This window comes from Betta splendens, chromosome 6 (genome assembly GCF_900634795.4).
Source record: "Betta splendens chromosome 6, fBetSpl5.4, whole genome shotgun sequence".
In the NCBI taxonomy this organism is placed as follows: Eukaryota; Metazoa; Chordata; class Actinopteri; order Anabantiformes; family Osphronemidae; genus Betta; species Betta splendens.
In genome coordinates, this window is record NC_040886.2 from 6178684 (window position 1) to 6193715 (window position 15032).

General features: G+C 45.5%; 1 protein-coding gene and 1 long non-coding RNA gene across 6 annotated transcripts; one reads left to right on the top strand and one right to left on the bottom strand.

The window, feature by feature from the left end:
* The first annotated feature begins 6512 nt into the window (after nucleotides 1-6512).
* Nucleotides 6513-13319, top strand: si:dkey-246g23.4 (uncharacterized protein LOC559426 homolog). The gene is made up of 6 exons (XM_029153613.3): nucleotides 6513-6938; nucleotides 9476-9732; nucleotides 9882-10025; nucleotides 10101-10765; nucleotides 10845-11085; nucleotides 12890-13319. Exons 1-6 carry the CDS (start codon nucleotides 6727-6729, stop codon nucleotides 13066-13068), a joined length of 1698 nt encoding a protein of 565 aa, XP_029009446.1. The 5' UTR covers nucleotides 6513-6726; the 3' UTR covers nucleotides 13069-13319.
* Nucleotides 9280-14758, bottom strand: LOC114857275 (uncharacterized). 5 transcript variants are annotated; one of them, XR_008694940.1, is made up of 6 exons: nucleotides 14744-14758; nucleotides 12009-12094; nucleotides 11289-11614; nucleotides 10865-11108; nucleotides 10213-10411; nucleotides 9280-9631 (listed from the first exon to the last, which is right to left on the bottom strand). It is a non-coding gene; the product is annotated as an uncharacterized LOC114857275 (long non-coding RNA). The 5 variants fall into 5 exon arrangements; XR_008694938.1 differs by having other exon boundaries at nucleotides 11854-12094; XR_008694939.1 differs by lacking the exon at nucleotides 14744-14758 and adding an exon at nucleotides 11854-11906 and having other exon boundaries at nucleotides 12009-12171.
* Nucleotides 14759-15032: the final 274 nt, after the last annotated feature.

Here is a 15032-nt window from a genome sequence, read left to right on the forward strand (position 1 = left end):
GGGCCAGTTTTACAGGACTCGACGAGGCTGAAAGACGACTACCCAGAAACATCACTGAACTCTCTTTGGCCCGGGAAGCAGCTGTTCTGTTCAGCTTCAAAGTTCGCCTAATGAAATCATCAGGGACCAAAAGAGCTCCGTCAGGAAGCAACATTAAGGAGTTTTAGACCTTCCCACATTTCTGCATTTCTATTTTTACATTGTATTGACGATTTGAAAAAGAGGTGGAGAAAAAGAAAGATCACTCAAATCACCATCCTACTTATTCATGAAGGGTGTGAGTGTGAGTGCGTGTGTGTGCATGCTTGTGTGTCCGTGGCAAACCTCCAACAGGAATCAGAAAAGAACAAATCTGAGATGAGACAGACACACAGAGATGAGCTGTAACTAATCAGAGAGCGACGGGTTCCAGGCTGTGAGAAACACCAACACACCACATCTTTTGAACATAACCTTGTCTGATTGCGTCACACGCACACACGCACATACACACGCACATACACACACGCACGCACAGGCTTGTTAGCTTTGGTGCCAATTACTGTGGTTCATGTGTAAGTGGCCGTTGGACGCGTTCGTGGCGCATCGGTATTCAGGGTCTCGCCCAACGGTGCCGTCGCTCCCTGCCGGCTGCGCTTACGGATCTGCCTTCATTATGAATGCGCAGCTAGAGGGCAGCGCTTCTTCAGTTCACCGAGCAGCCAAGGCTCCAATGACCCGTGGTTACGCTGCGGTCGCAGCCGTGTGATGCAAAGAGTATCTATTTGTTATATGTCAGCTAAAGGCTGGACAGAGACTCTAGTAGTGTTAGATGTAGCAGCTGCGGTTGAGAACTCTGCGGTTCAGTTCTGCGCTACATGAAGGCGTCAGATTAGTTTTTATGGGTGAAACTAGGCGGCTTGTTGTACACGGCCTCCATTGCAGCCCTACCCCCCCCCCCCACCACCACCACCACCACCACCACCACCACCTAGAGAAACCCAAGAGTTCTCATTTCAGTCTGAGGTACAACAAGAAAAGCCTCTACAGCTACTGTTCATACCACTGCACCTTGAACTGTTCTGCCTTGAATTAGCTGAGTCGACACAAACCTGCTGCATAACCAGTTAGAGATGGAGAAATCCAGGTCACTGAATTCTCAGTTCAACTCTTTACAGAAGCTATTTTACAAACCCTGGGAGTGATTCCAGGGTCTGCCTCCACATTCATACATCACCTGGATTTAATTTGTTCAAAGAGCTTTAGTCCATCCAACTCACTAGCTGTGAATGTCAGCTTTGTCTACATACTACATACATACTAACAACTAGCATGTCTGCAACACAAGTGGTTCCCACTGGAGACACCACGGAGCGCCAGAGAGCGCAATCGCCCAGTTTTCTTCTCACACAAGGACCTACTGTATTTCACAGTTATTGCATCACTAACTTGTTGTGCTGTTTAAAACACTGAACCACGAGCACTAAAAACAACAAAGGTTTAGTCAGCAAAGTTCTTCTCCCAACCAGGATGCTGAAATTCCCAGAAAGACACCTTTAATTTATCCAGTTCAGCTTCACATAAACACTGACTGAAGGCAATGCTCTCCGTTTGCCTGCGACAAGCTGGAATAAAAGTTTTATGATCTAATAGTTTAATATTTAAGGTAATGCAACACCACTGTAGGACTGTGAGTGGGCATGAATAAATTAGAGGAAGGAAATAAACGACATTATTTCCTCTGTTTGTTTAGCGTCGTGCATCAGCGCGGACAAAACGAGCCCCCGCTGCAGTAACAGACCTGAGGTCAGGTACCAGGAAACCTGAGGAGTCTGGACTCTGTCAGGCCTCACCAGCACACATTCATTATTCAGGAGGTGTTGCTGTCCACCTATGCTACCAGTCCACCCTCGCAGTCATCCCCGTCATAGATTTATAATTTAGCGCCCCTGCCCATGAATCTTTAATTGTTATTCGAACACCCGTGAGGAATCTATAATGCACTGATCTGAACACCAAATGCAAACTTTAATCCTGAAAGCAAATTTACCTTTTGAAATAAGCCCAGAGACATAAGCTATCCAGAATGTTTAGCTCTGTCTAAAACGGTAACGCCAGACGTCAGAAAAAGATCTTCAGTCTTTAGTTCCAAGCTCAAGCAGAGGAAAAAGGAGAGTTTAAAGAACACACACCTCAACTTGATGCTTTAACATTTATTTATTTTTTAACTGGCCAATTTTATTTGATGGTTCTGTATTCTTAGGTTGTGTTGTTTACACTTTGTTTGTATTCATTTAGTTTATGCACTTATTAATTTGAGGCATTCGAGTTCTCTGGGAAGCATTTCATGAACAAACACAGCTGATCTGCCTGTGATGACGGAGGTCTTATTATTTTTATTATTATTATTTGTTGCCCTTTAAAAACGTCTTTCTGCAGACTCAGGACTCATAGTCCACACACCATGAACTTGGCTTTGTAAGTCAGTCGCACTTCGGCACCGTTAGCGGTCTGTTCACCATAAAAGTGGCACTTCAAAAGCCAAATTAATATTTTCCAAAAGTTTATTGGCAGCTTGTGCGACAAAAACTCTGTTAAAGACCATTCATCAAGCACTCGCTGAGCCGTTTGTGGGATAATGGAGCCATCTGACTGTAAAATGTCCTGTCGTATTTTGGATAATGTTCATCCTTCGCTGTTTGCTAATGAGGAAGTGAATGTTACACTGCAGTGAAATAGTGATAGTTCTCGAGCATGTAAACATGCATTGTTTTTATTTCTTCCTTATTACCAGTTTGTCCTTGCTGTAATATTCTGTGCACTTGTAATAATTAAGACTACGAAATGTGTTTTATTACAGGGTTAAAAATAGAATAGAATAGAAAAATAGTGTTTGTTTCTTTGACTCAGATTCATAGTTTAGTAAGTATTAAAAAGCTGTCTGAGCTTCATCCCCTCAAACAAACCTGCAGCATCTCCTTGTGTCAGATTCTGACACAATAACTGTCAAAGATTCCATCAGACGCATCCAAGGGCCCGCGATCACCCACCACCCACAAAGCTTATTGCTTCGTGAGCGTCTCGCTGTGCTGGCTGGCAGAAGGTTGTCTCAGGTGTCAGCTTGATCATAGAATTAGTTTTTGTTAGAAACAAATATAGTTATGTCATTAGTGTTTTGGTTAAGACACACAATCTACACAACACTACACAAACCTCACAGATGAACCTGCCTAATACTATGATTCTCTACAACACAGGTATGTGCGTCTGAGCTCGGATGGAGCTTCTGGGTGTGGACAGGACCTCAGCGTGGTGCCCTCCTGACCGTCGTCGTCACTTCTAGACTAAACAAAGGTGGTAGTGGTGCTGACATTAACATCCACAGCGTGGCTGGTGCCCAATAACCCCACAGCATTGGGTTATTTACAAAAGCTGAGTCACAAAAACTTCCCTCCTGTGCAAAAGGCACCATGAGCATACGGCCACTTTCCTCTGAGTGAGAGTTGAAACTCCTTAGATGCAAATATTGTGGAAGGACTGTTTATCGGCGTCGCACTGAGTCGCCACCTTCCTGGCTCTTTCATTATCCTGTGCTGTTTTGCTAATTACCCATGTACTGTAGTACACGTGTCTATCAGTCTACTCCTCTTCCACCTCAGCCAGACTTTGCTGTGTGTTCCTTAGATTCCCTGATGTATGATTGATTCCTGCCTGAATTCTTGGACGTTGTCTTTGAACTTTGACTGTTCGCCTGCTGCCAACTCTGCCTCTGTCCGGAGAATGATCCTGCCTTGCATGAAAAGAAAGCTGTCATCCGCTAAGTCATGTGTTTGAGCACAGAATTAGAGCTGCGACAGTGTGTTGAGGATTTATCCCCATTTCTAAATACATAGTGGAAGCGAACACATAGTGTCAAACACAAGATAAGATTACGCTCCTGCACTTTTGACTCATAATCACACACGCACACACGATCCTAGAAAGCAGATGATGAAACTGAACCTAGACTTGAATGTCCTCACTAAGCTTTTACTCAACAAGCTGTTATCTGTCTTAGGTTCCTGCTCACTCTGTCACATATTGTCTGAGTGTGGCCGTTGAACCCTTGAGCATGACACCAGTTTTTTTTCTGAACAGTGCTTCTCAGGCATGCGACTCCTTTGCCCACGTGCGTCACACGACCACCGTTAGGCCACATTCTCATGTGACAAAAAACAGCCCTCAAAGTGTTTGAAACCCCACCAAGCAGGAGAGCTGACCTACAGGTATGGCTGGAAATCCTTTGTAAATAGAATCTATAAAGCTTGATTATTATTGTGTGTTTTGCATGCCATGCATGATAACTCTTACTCTTACTTTGGGAATTCTTGCCTATTTATTGTTCAACTTTTTATGGATTCCTTCCTGTTGAGCATACCAGTTAACAGTCTTTTGGAATGAACTTCATTTTCTTGTTAATAAATAACTAAAAACGTACTTTTATGAATTAACACTAGAAAAACAGTAGCTCTACTAGATTGTCTGTTTAGTATTCTACAGTCGCTGGATGATGTAAATGAATCATCAATTGTGACTGGACTGTGAACCTGGACATACGTTCGTTAAATGAATAAAGTAAAAGTGTCATAATCTGGGGTTTTCATGTGTATTTCCAGTTTTATTGTCATAATATGAATACATAACATAAAATAGAAATCAATATCTGTACACTGATCTGTGTTATAAATGTATTTCCTTTTTCCTTTTCATTTTTTAAAATTTATTAACATTACAGTAAAATTGCTGAATATGCACATTTCCGGCCCTAATATGGGGAGAAACGCGAGAAGAGGCATCAACGAGCCGAGCCTTAGCCCAGGGCTCCCGCTCCCATTCTCGAGCCGTCATTCTATGGGTTAATACGTGGAGCGATCGCTTCCTGTTTGACAGCTTGTCACCAACAAAATGCAGAATTTTTTCTTTACCGTCACTTTCTACAAGGCCATTAATGCATTTATCGATGTCTGTTTGACTTAATTACTTCCTTGATCGCGCAAAAACGGGCAAAGAAAACTCGAAATAAGGCAAGACTGGAAGTAGCCTCTACGGAAGCCGACAGGTGTTTGGCTGCTGCTGTCAGGCGATTCTGTTTTGTTTGTTTTTTTGTCAGACGCCTCTTCGCGCCAGTGACGTTGGCGCTGCTCCAGTGAGTTAGCAAATAAACGCAGTTAGCTTCTTTCCCAACTTTCAAGATGGAGGAGGATTATACAAGTCGTCTTAAGACATTTTCAAAACAAAAGCTCATAACTGATGGAAGACCAACGCCGGAGTTTAAAGGTTTTCTTCAAACTACGGGACCGAAGACAACTCGCTCCTTTCAAACGGACTGGTGCACCCGAAAACACTGTACTTGTGATAACGTCTAGACTAACACGGGATATTGTATAAAATATATAAAACTAAGACCACAAGTTTTTTAAAAGATAACTGATGACACCAGCTTAGATTTCTAAGTCAAGTAAAGTCAAAGTTATGTGTTGATTCGCAGTCCTGTGTTAACTGAAAGTACGAGTGCTGTGTTAACTAAATAAGGCAGTGTTAAGAGAAAGCAAAGTCTCATGTCATTGTCCATTGTACAATACGTGTGTTAGGTCCTGTGGTATTTTTTTAAGTCAACGTTCTGTTTTAAGTGAGTAAAACCAGTATCACTGTTTGATCCCCTCTGTTCCTTTGTTATAATTAAAGTAATTGTGTTTGCCCATAGTGAACATAAAGATACTCATTTAAGCTCTTTTACTGTAAGTCTGACTCTGGAGAAGTCAGTGCCTCATCAGCCATGAACCTCGGCGCACGCCACTGGTTTTGTATTAAAACGCCCTTTTACCTGATTGTCTCCTGAGCTGTGCATGTGGGTCCGCCGTCTCACGCACCAGCACGACCGTGACAGTGCGATCTGGCCAAACACGGGCCCAGCCAGCTTTGAGCTTATGCGAACCACCTTCCTGGCCCACGAACCACCGCCGCAGCGCTAGATCTTGCCCGCGGCGCTGCGCGCCAGGAGCAGGTGTGGACGGAGCTCACTCACCTGGCGCGCCCCAGAACACCGGAAGATCCCGGGGAGGATCCACCGATTGAGCATCCCGCACCGACGACTAGCTAGGCGGCGGAACCAGCCGGCGCCGTTGTGGTGCCCACCGAACCCATTCCGTTTGCCGCGTCTCCGGCGGGGCGACTTGGAGCACCGCAGCGCTTTTCTGGGACTTTTCAGGTGACTGTCGTGCGTTCATTACGCAATGTGAAATCCAATTCGAATTGCACGCTACAGATTTCCCCACAGAGAGAGCCAAGGTGGCGTACGCAGTCACACACCTGGCCGAGTCTTGGGCCGATCGTCCTGCATGACCACCGTCGCCGCATTGAAGCAGATTTTCCAGGAGGTGACACCCGGACGAGAGGCGGCGCAGAGGTTAGTCCGCATTGAGCAGGGGAGACGAAGCGCGGCGAGGTACGCCGTGGAATGTCGGACGTTGGCTGCGGAAGCAGGATGGGACGCGACGGCGCTTGGTTGACGTCTTCATCCAGTGTCTCCCGCGCCGAGTGAACGATTGTCTGGCGGCTCGCGATCGACCGAGGAAACGGAACGACCTAATCGCTCGCGCCATCCAGGTTAAGCCACAACGAGCGTGAGACGTTCATCGGCGGCCGACGGGAGAGGGAGACACACGCGACGGAACGTTTGTCGCCAGCCAGGTTTCCCTCCGGACCACGATGAGGCGAGAGACGCCCGCGCTCTCGCAGGCTACGCAGCGCCACACTATCCCGGCGCCCCCTGGTGCCGAGAAACCGATGCAGTTCTGTCGTGCCCGGTTTACGGGCGATGAGTGGAGAAGACGGCGGGAATTAGGCCTATGTATTTCGTGTGGCCAGATAGGCCATTTTGTTGGAAACCCAGTAAAAGGCCGGACTTCATTAAGACGGAGGTTGGTGGTGAGTCTTACTATTTGTGATAATTCCTCTGCACGTTCTTTAACCACAGTCAGGAACCAAGTCAGTTCATCCATCCATCCATCCATTTTCTTAACCGCTTACTCCCTAGTGCGGGGTCACGGGGGTGCTGGAGCCTATCCCAACTGGCTACGGGCGAGAGGCAGGGTACACCCTGGACGGGTCGCCAGTCCATCGCAGGGCAACACATAGACAGACAACCATTCACACACACACACACTCACACCTACGGGCAATGGAGAGAGGCCAATCAACCTAATGCACGTCTTTGGACTGTGGGAGGAAGCCGAAGAACCCGGAGAGAACCCACGCAAACACGGGGAGAACGTGCAAACTCCACACAGAAAGGCACGAGGTCCGCCTCCGGGAATCGAACCCAGAACCTTCTTGCTGTGAGGCGACAGTGCTACCCACCGCACCACCGTGCCGCCCCAAGTCAGTTCAACAGCCTGTATTAATTGACTTTATTGGCTGATGCCAGTTTGATGGACGCCAATCTAGCCGAATGGCTAGGTGTAGCCACCTCTCCCATTTCTCTGGCCCTGGAGACCACTGCATGAAATGGGCGCCGCCTGTGGAAGGTTACTCACCACACGGCACCGGTTTCTCTGTCGTCCCCGGACGACCACACTGAGGAGTTTCTCGTTGTCGCTGCTTGCTATCATCCCATAGTTCTCGGCCACGCCTGGTTGCGTCTGCATAATCCTTGCCTGAACTGGGGAGATCGAAGAGTGGGGCAAGGAGTGTGATCGGACCTCTCACCGAAAGCAGCCATCCCCAGACCATCAGGCTGTGACGACGGTGACCGAGGGTCTCTCTAAAGGACATCTGCTTAGATCAGGTACCTGAGTGCTATCACGACCTATGGCCTGTATTCAACAAACAGCAAGCGACTTCCCTTCCTCCTCACTGGCCGCACGACTGCGCGATCAATCTGAGGCTACCATGCTTCCAACATGGGGATGCTTCCAACATGGGGATTGATTTTATATTGTCTTATTTAGCAGTTTGTTTTTTTTATTATGACCATTTTATTCCACTGAAATGATTGCACTGTAATTTCAACTTTGTACGACATACAATGACAATAAAGATATTTGATTTAATTGATTTGATTGGGTCAGTTATCACCCAGCGAGACCCGACGGACGATGGACGGATGTCGCGTGAGCTCTCCCCAGCAGAAAGGAACTACCTTGATGACCGGGAGTTACTAGCAGTGAAGGGGGCCTTGCCAGAGGGGGCAGACCAGCCTTTTAGTGTATACAGATCATAAGAAGCGGCTAAATTCACGTCAGGCCCGCTCGTCGTTTTTCGGGCAATTTTACTTTCACCTTTCATATCGTCCAGGGTCCAGTAATGGCAAACCAGACCCTCTGTCAAAGATCATGATGCCGGGACAGTCGGCCCAGGTGACTGGAACACGTATTCCGGCTGCACGGGTTCCCAAAGGACATCGTGTCCGATCAAGGTGCACAATTTGTGTCCAGGTTCTTGAGGGAGTTCTGCTCCTTAATCAGAGCCCAGACCAGTCTCTCCTCAGGGTACCACCCGAGGACCAACGGCCAAACAGAGCAGCCCAACCAGCTGCTGGAAACCGGGCTGTGACTGTTGGCGTCCCAGAACCTGGCCACCTAGTTGCAGAAGTTGGTATGGGTAGAGTTTGCGCACAATATGCTGCCCTGTGCTTTTACTGGTCTTACCCTGTTCCAATGCGCCTGCGGGTTTCAGCCTCCTCTTTTCCCTTCCTTGGAGAGGGAGGTACAGGTACCGTATGCACACGCTTTGTTACTACGTTGTCGCCACACCTGGCTTTGGGTGCAGCGAACCATGTTACAGTCACAAGCTAGATATAAGTGGAACACCGGCATACATGGTCAAGACACTCCTCGACTACAGATGTCGGGGGCGAGGCCTTCAATACTTGGTGGACTGGGAGGGGTACGGTCCAGAGGAGTGCTCATGGGTCTCCTCGAAGAACATCCTGGACCGCAACCTTATTCTGGAGTTTCACCGGGCACATCCAGACTTTCAGGGTCCATCGAACACCTGTGCGACATCGTATGCGACCGTATCGACATGGAGGGCTCTGGGAGTGATGTATTTACCTGTACCATAGCCTCGCCTGTTCTGTCTGACCTTACTGCCTGCCTATTGACAATCCGCTTGCCTGCTCCACCTGGTTTTGACCCCTGCCTGTACCTTCACGGCGTTTTTGTATTAAAACGCCGTTTTACCTACCTGTCTGTCTCCTGAACTGTGCATGTGGGTTGGCCATCTCAGACACCAGCATGACCATGACAAAAAGTTTATAAATCAATTATGAACAATTTATTGACATTATACATATAACACAATACATAATAACTTTTGTAGTAAAATGAAATAAAAACATAGAAAGTAACTCTAAGAATACTAAAGTAGTTTAACCCACATCGTGTCATTATGTTACTGTGTTTGTTTAAAACATTTTCTTATTGCTGGTTAAACCAACTTCCTAATTTCTCCCTAGATTTTTGAAGTCAGAGATTAACATGGCATCTCGAGTGAAGCCCCAGAGGGCAGCAGTATCTGCAGCACCATCATCGGCCCCTGACAGTGGCTACGCCTGGTTTGTGTTGCTTTCCTGCTTCCTGGTCTTCGGTTTGACCTTCGGGGTCGTCAAGTCCTTTGGAGTATTTTACATTGAGATCCATCAGTACTTTGAAACCACAGCAACGGCAACATCGTGGATCACCTCTATCGCTGTAGCTACTATTCACATTGTGGGTAATGAGCACAACTGTTTTCTAGTATAAATTTAGTGAATTCTCATGACATAGCACCTACTGAACCGGACTTGCCACCGGCTGTTAATTACGTCAATAAAGCTCATTCTAACTTTTCTTTCTCTTGTCTGCTATGCTGTCTTTCTGCAGCTCCGCTTGGGTCTGCCCTCAGTGCTCGCTATGGCCATCGCTCTGTTGTGGTAACAGGTGGACTAATCTGCAGCACAGGGGTCATAACTGGGGCGTTTGCGCGTAACCTGACTGAACTTTACTTGACAGTTGGATTCCTAAACGGTAGTTGACGCTAACATGCGTATCAACAAGAGCATACTCACAAAATACAATATTCATTGGCATTTGTGTCTGTAGGTTTGGGCTACGCGTTGACTTGGACCCCTACGGTCACCATGGTGGGCTTGTACTTTGAGAAGAGGCGTCCGTTGGCTAATGCCTTGGCCAGTGCTGGAGAGTGCGTCCTTACCTTTGTCCTCACACCGCTGTTCCAGCTGTTGATTAACAGCTTCTCCTGGAGGGGGGCTTTGCTGGTCCTGGGGGGTCTGCAGCTTAACCTGTGCGTGTGTGGGGTTCTGCTGAGGCCCCTAGCAGGCGCTACTCCCGCAACTTGTGCCAGTGAGGAAAATGCAGAGCAGGGAGGCCTGGAGCAGAGAGGACCAAGCTTTCTAAGAGAGGAGGAGCAGAGCATATCTCAAGAGTCTGTTCAGTGCACGATCAATGGGACCTACAGCCTGGAAGAGCCTGAAAGGAAAACCGATAGGAGGACTGAGTTGAAAAAGAAAATATTTCATTATGTAGACTTCACCCTCACCGCTAATGCTCGGTTCATGGTCTACACAATGTTTGGGGTGTTTGCGGCGCTGGGTTTCTTTGCCCCAGCTCTGTTCCTGGTTCCCTACGCTCGCAGTAAGGGGGTTGAGGAGTACCAGGCAGCCACTCTCATGTCCATCTCTGCAGCCCTGGACCTTTTTGGGAGAGTGTTTTTTGGCTGGGTGGCAAACCTAAGGCTGATGGCGACGGTAAGTTCAGCTTAACCGTTCAAGTGGCGTCAGTGAGAATTCTTCGGGATAAAGGCACATTTCCCAAACCTGTGTTCAGGTGTGGCAGCTGACAGTTACCGTGTTCCTGCTGGGGGCCGTGCTGCTCCTCTGCCCGCTGGCCTCCACCTTCCCGGAGCTGGCCGCCTTTAGCGCGGCTTACGGCCTGGTTTTCGGCGCAACAGTCGCCGTCCACATCACCGTGCTGGCTGAGGTGGTGGGCGTCAGGAGGCTGGGGAGTGCGCTGGGCTTCTTCATGCTCATACGCAGCAGTGGAGGCCTGCTCGGACCACCCATCGCCGGTGAGCGAGAAAGATTAAGTCACCTTAACAGAAATCAAATTCCCTTTGATTCACTAACTGGCAGCCAGTGAGGATACGACAATGTGTCCCTATCAAGGCTCTATTAACACATTAATCGATGTATTTTTGGGCTTTTACATTTAGCTGGCTAAAAATTCAAGTTAATTTCATGGTTGACCATTTTTCCAAAGATTCCTTTTCACCTCTTAAATTGTGTTTCTTCCCTCCCTCGCTGAATTTCCCTCTTGTGACCTTTGCCAACATTCATGCTGTGTATATGCTGAGGAAAACAGGAACAGGCTTCAGATTGTATAAATAGCAAGCTATGGTTGATTTTAGGTCAGCTGTGGCAGCAGTAAAAAAAGTGTGCTTAGAAAGTCTGTATGGCAAAAGCAATAAAGTCAGGTTTCATTTAAGTTCCTGAACGCTCCACTAGCTTGTTAGTTACTCATCTTTTGCTGTTTGGGGGTCGGTGCTGGGCAGATATTGAACTCCGTAGAGCTTCTTCACAGAAAACAGCTGCCGGCAGCTGTTGAAAGTTGTTCAGTGAAAGAACCAAAACTTCAGCAGTTCAAAGTCAGAAAGCAAAACTGAAAGCCAAAGCTTGGAGTTGCTTAATTGCTCTGAAGACCTAAAGCAGAGCTGGTGTTTTAACAAATCCTTGTTAACACTTTCTAGACAGTAGCTATGGACAATTTATGGTTTAAAATCTGAAAAAAAAAAATGTTATTTGTTCTTCAAAATGAAACTCTGATATTCTAAACCTACCTTTTCTGTCCTCGTGTGAAACCGACATAACCTGAATCCCATCACGGTGTGTTCTACAAAACAGCGTCTTTTTTTTCACTGATTACTGAGGTTAAGACCTCTTTTCACACCCAATCCTAAACAATAACAGTAAATACAGCCTGGAAAGCATCCACCTCGACTTTTGAAACCCAATGCAGCCACGTCTGCCAGAAAAGGTCTCCGGTCTTCGAAAATTGCCTGCAGCAAGTACTTGGTGAACCTGTGAAAGTACACACTGAGCTAATTGTGGTTTGGATTCATTTGATGGTATTTCCAAGAAGGCTCTTAGTGTAGCAGCAAAAACACGGAAAGAACAATTTGAGTTGCTGGAGTGTGACAGGCTGCAATTCTTTGGCTCCACAGTCAAAGCATTCTATGAGTCAAAGGGCACTTCTTGGCATTTTGTCTGTTCAAACGTATTTTTATCTTATGTGAACTGGAGCTGATTACAAGTAGCCTGCTGTAATAATAATGTTTACAAAACAAAGAAATATTTAATTCCTTCTTCACTCACTTAAAGCTTTATTCATCACTCACCTCCTATTCATCTCCTTCCTGAAAAATGTGGAATCGAGTGACATCACATGTAAATGTTAAATTTAGGATGTTGCTAAAGGCCTGACCTCAAATAAAGTCAACTTTAGATCAAAGTTAAGTGAAAACAAAAATAGTCAGTGGTGTCCTATTTATAACTTAACATGGCCCCCTTGATACGAAGCCAGTGTCTAACTTATTTACTGTACCCTTCATTATTTTGAGCATCATCAAGCGCCAACTTGACGGATGCTGAGGATTCATCAAAGTGTTCTAATTATATTGCAGTGGCTTTAATGCATGAGGATAAAACAAATCCTCCCTAAGCTTCATTTCTTGTTCACGTACTGTATGAATGAAGACAAAATAACAGGTCAATGTGGATCTAAGTGTTTTTTGGAAAGTCTGGAAAAAGGAATCAAAATTAACTGACTGTGAAGAAGCTGAAAAGAGCTCATAATAATAGTATTTTTCTTTTTAGGATACTTCATTGACAAGATGAATAATTACGGGACCGCTTTCCTCATGGCAGGAGTGTCTCTATTTGTGTCTGCCCTGTTCCTGCTCCTCCTCCATCAGATGAATCGAAAGGAGAAGAACGTCACCACCCGAGAAACACAGTGTACAGCTGGACCAAAAGGGACCAGGTTTCAGAGCTGAAGCAAAAAAGCTCGTGACATTAACAACAGGGAATTTATTGTGAAGAATTATTTCTTATTTAAAGGTCAGATAAGGAAGAATTCACTCCTGATGAGCTGAGTTTTTAAAGTTAGTCATATTTTTGACTTTTTAAACACATAAAATCCCATTTTAGTAAAACAACAACTAGTGCCTCCGTTATTAGATGTAGTCTTGATCGTACTTGGATTGCCTGGAATGTATGTTTAAAAATAAATGTCAATGAACAATTATTTTTGACAATTTTAACTTTTGACTCTTTAAAGGTCACTCATTATCCAAAATTAACACGAATAAAGAGCCAGATGTGTACCCACTGTTTTATAGAATCCAGTCTCAGAACGGCTGAGTAAGGATTATGTCGCTGCTCCCTTTATGACATCATAAAGGGAGCAGCGACATAATCCCTCACCTGCTCTGGCTGACCACTGTCCACCACAGTACAGCATTGTTGGTAGTCCATACACAGACACCTGACAGAAGCGATCAGAAGCGTGGAGGTAGAACCTCCATACCCAGTCAGTACATATATCCAGATAGATGCAATAACAACTTCCTGTGTGATTTAAACATATCACATATAGAATAAACTTTAATTTTAAACAGTTTACAGACTGCTGTCTTTTACACAACTGAGGGGAAATGTAGGGAGTTCTTATTAAAGCAAACATATATTTTATAGCCATTGTAATAAAAGTCATTGTTTGTTATTTTTTCTTTTTCTATTAATCTCTTTTACTACTGTCCAGCTGTGCTCGGTTATATAGTGAAAATGTGCCTATGGCTCCCTCCAGTGACTGGATACAGATGTTACATTTGCATGGCATGTGAAAAGGCATGTGAAAAACACAAAACACAACTGAGAGGATTTGATTAAGGAACGTGACGCTGAAATCAATCTAAATGTTCCTTTACTGTATATTACAAATAGACTGGTGGACTTCTTTCTAAATTCAATCTCACTACAGCCAAAACCCAAACAAAGACAAAACAAAAAGTTTGTTAATGTTCTTACTTTGCTGAATAAGGTTGTTTAGGTAATATAGCTTTTATAACCCCGAACTAAGATACCTGATGAAAATATACTCTCTGATAAATCAAATCAATCTAATGTAATCTGCAAAATGAAACTCCAAAGTGAAGTTTCCAGATAGTGGCTCACACTGCAATCAAGCCTGCTCAAGCTACACAGACACAGAGACAAGCTAGTCACAACCACAGAGCTATTATGTTTCATAGACACACACACACACACACACGCTCGGTTGACTGCCAAGAGGAGGCCATCTATCACAGAAAGGAAGTCAAGTGGCTTAAAAATTATCACAGGATTTCCAACCTAAAATCTGCTGTAACTGGCAAACCCGTGTGGACTCCATCTGTGGCGCTAATAAAAGGAAGACTTTTGCCCTTTGCATCTGCATACCACCACACTGAATGCCACGGTCAAAGTCTAACAACAGAACGCTTTATGAATGCAAATTCAGAGGCTTCACAGCAGAAAGAACAGAAAGGCCAGATTAGAGTTTCCAAGAAACAAAGATCAAACCACACTAAGAAAGACAGATACTATCTTGTAATTTAGAGCATACGGGAAAAAGAGGTGAACCTGTGAGCTTCTAACAATTACTGTATGTGGAACAAAGTTCTTACCCACCTTTTTTCCCGCTGTGCTGGTCTGTGTGTGCAAAGGAGCAGCAGGAATATGGGACCGTCTACATTTGACCTTTTCAACATCAACTTTAATAAAGCAGAAAACACAGGACGCTCTTTGAAGATGGGCAGGACTTATTAAAGCTGCTCCCAGTCACTGTGAGGCCCAACGGAGCCACCGGGCGCCATAGAAACCGTCTTCAATTTGCTTTTGTTTTCCTTCCTTTCTTTGTTAATTCCAGGTGTCACACTGGGGAAATGTCACACAGATACCACCTTTCAAAGTCCTCAGT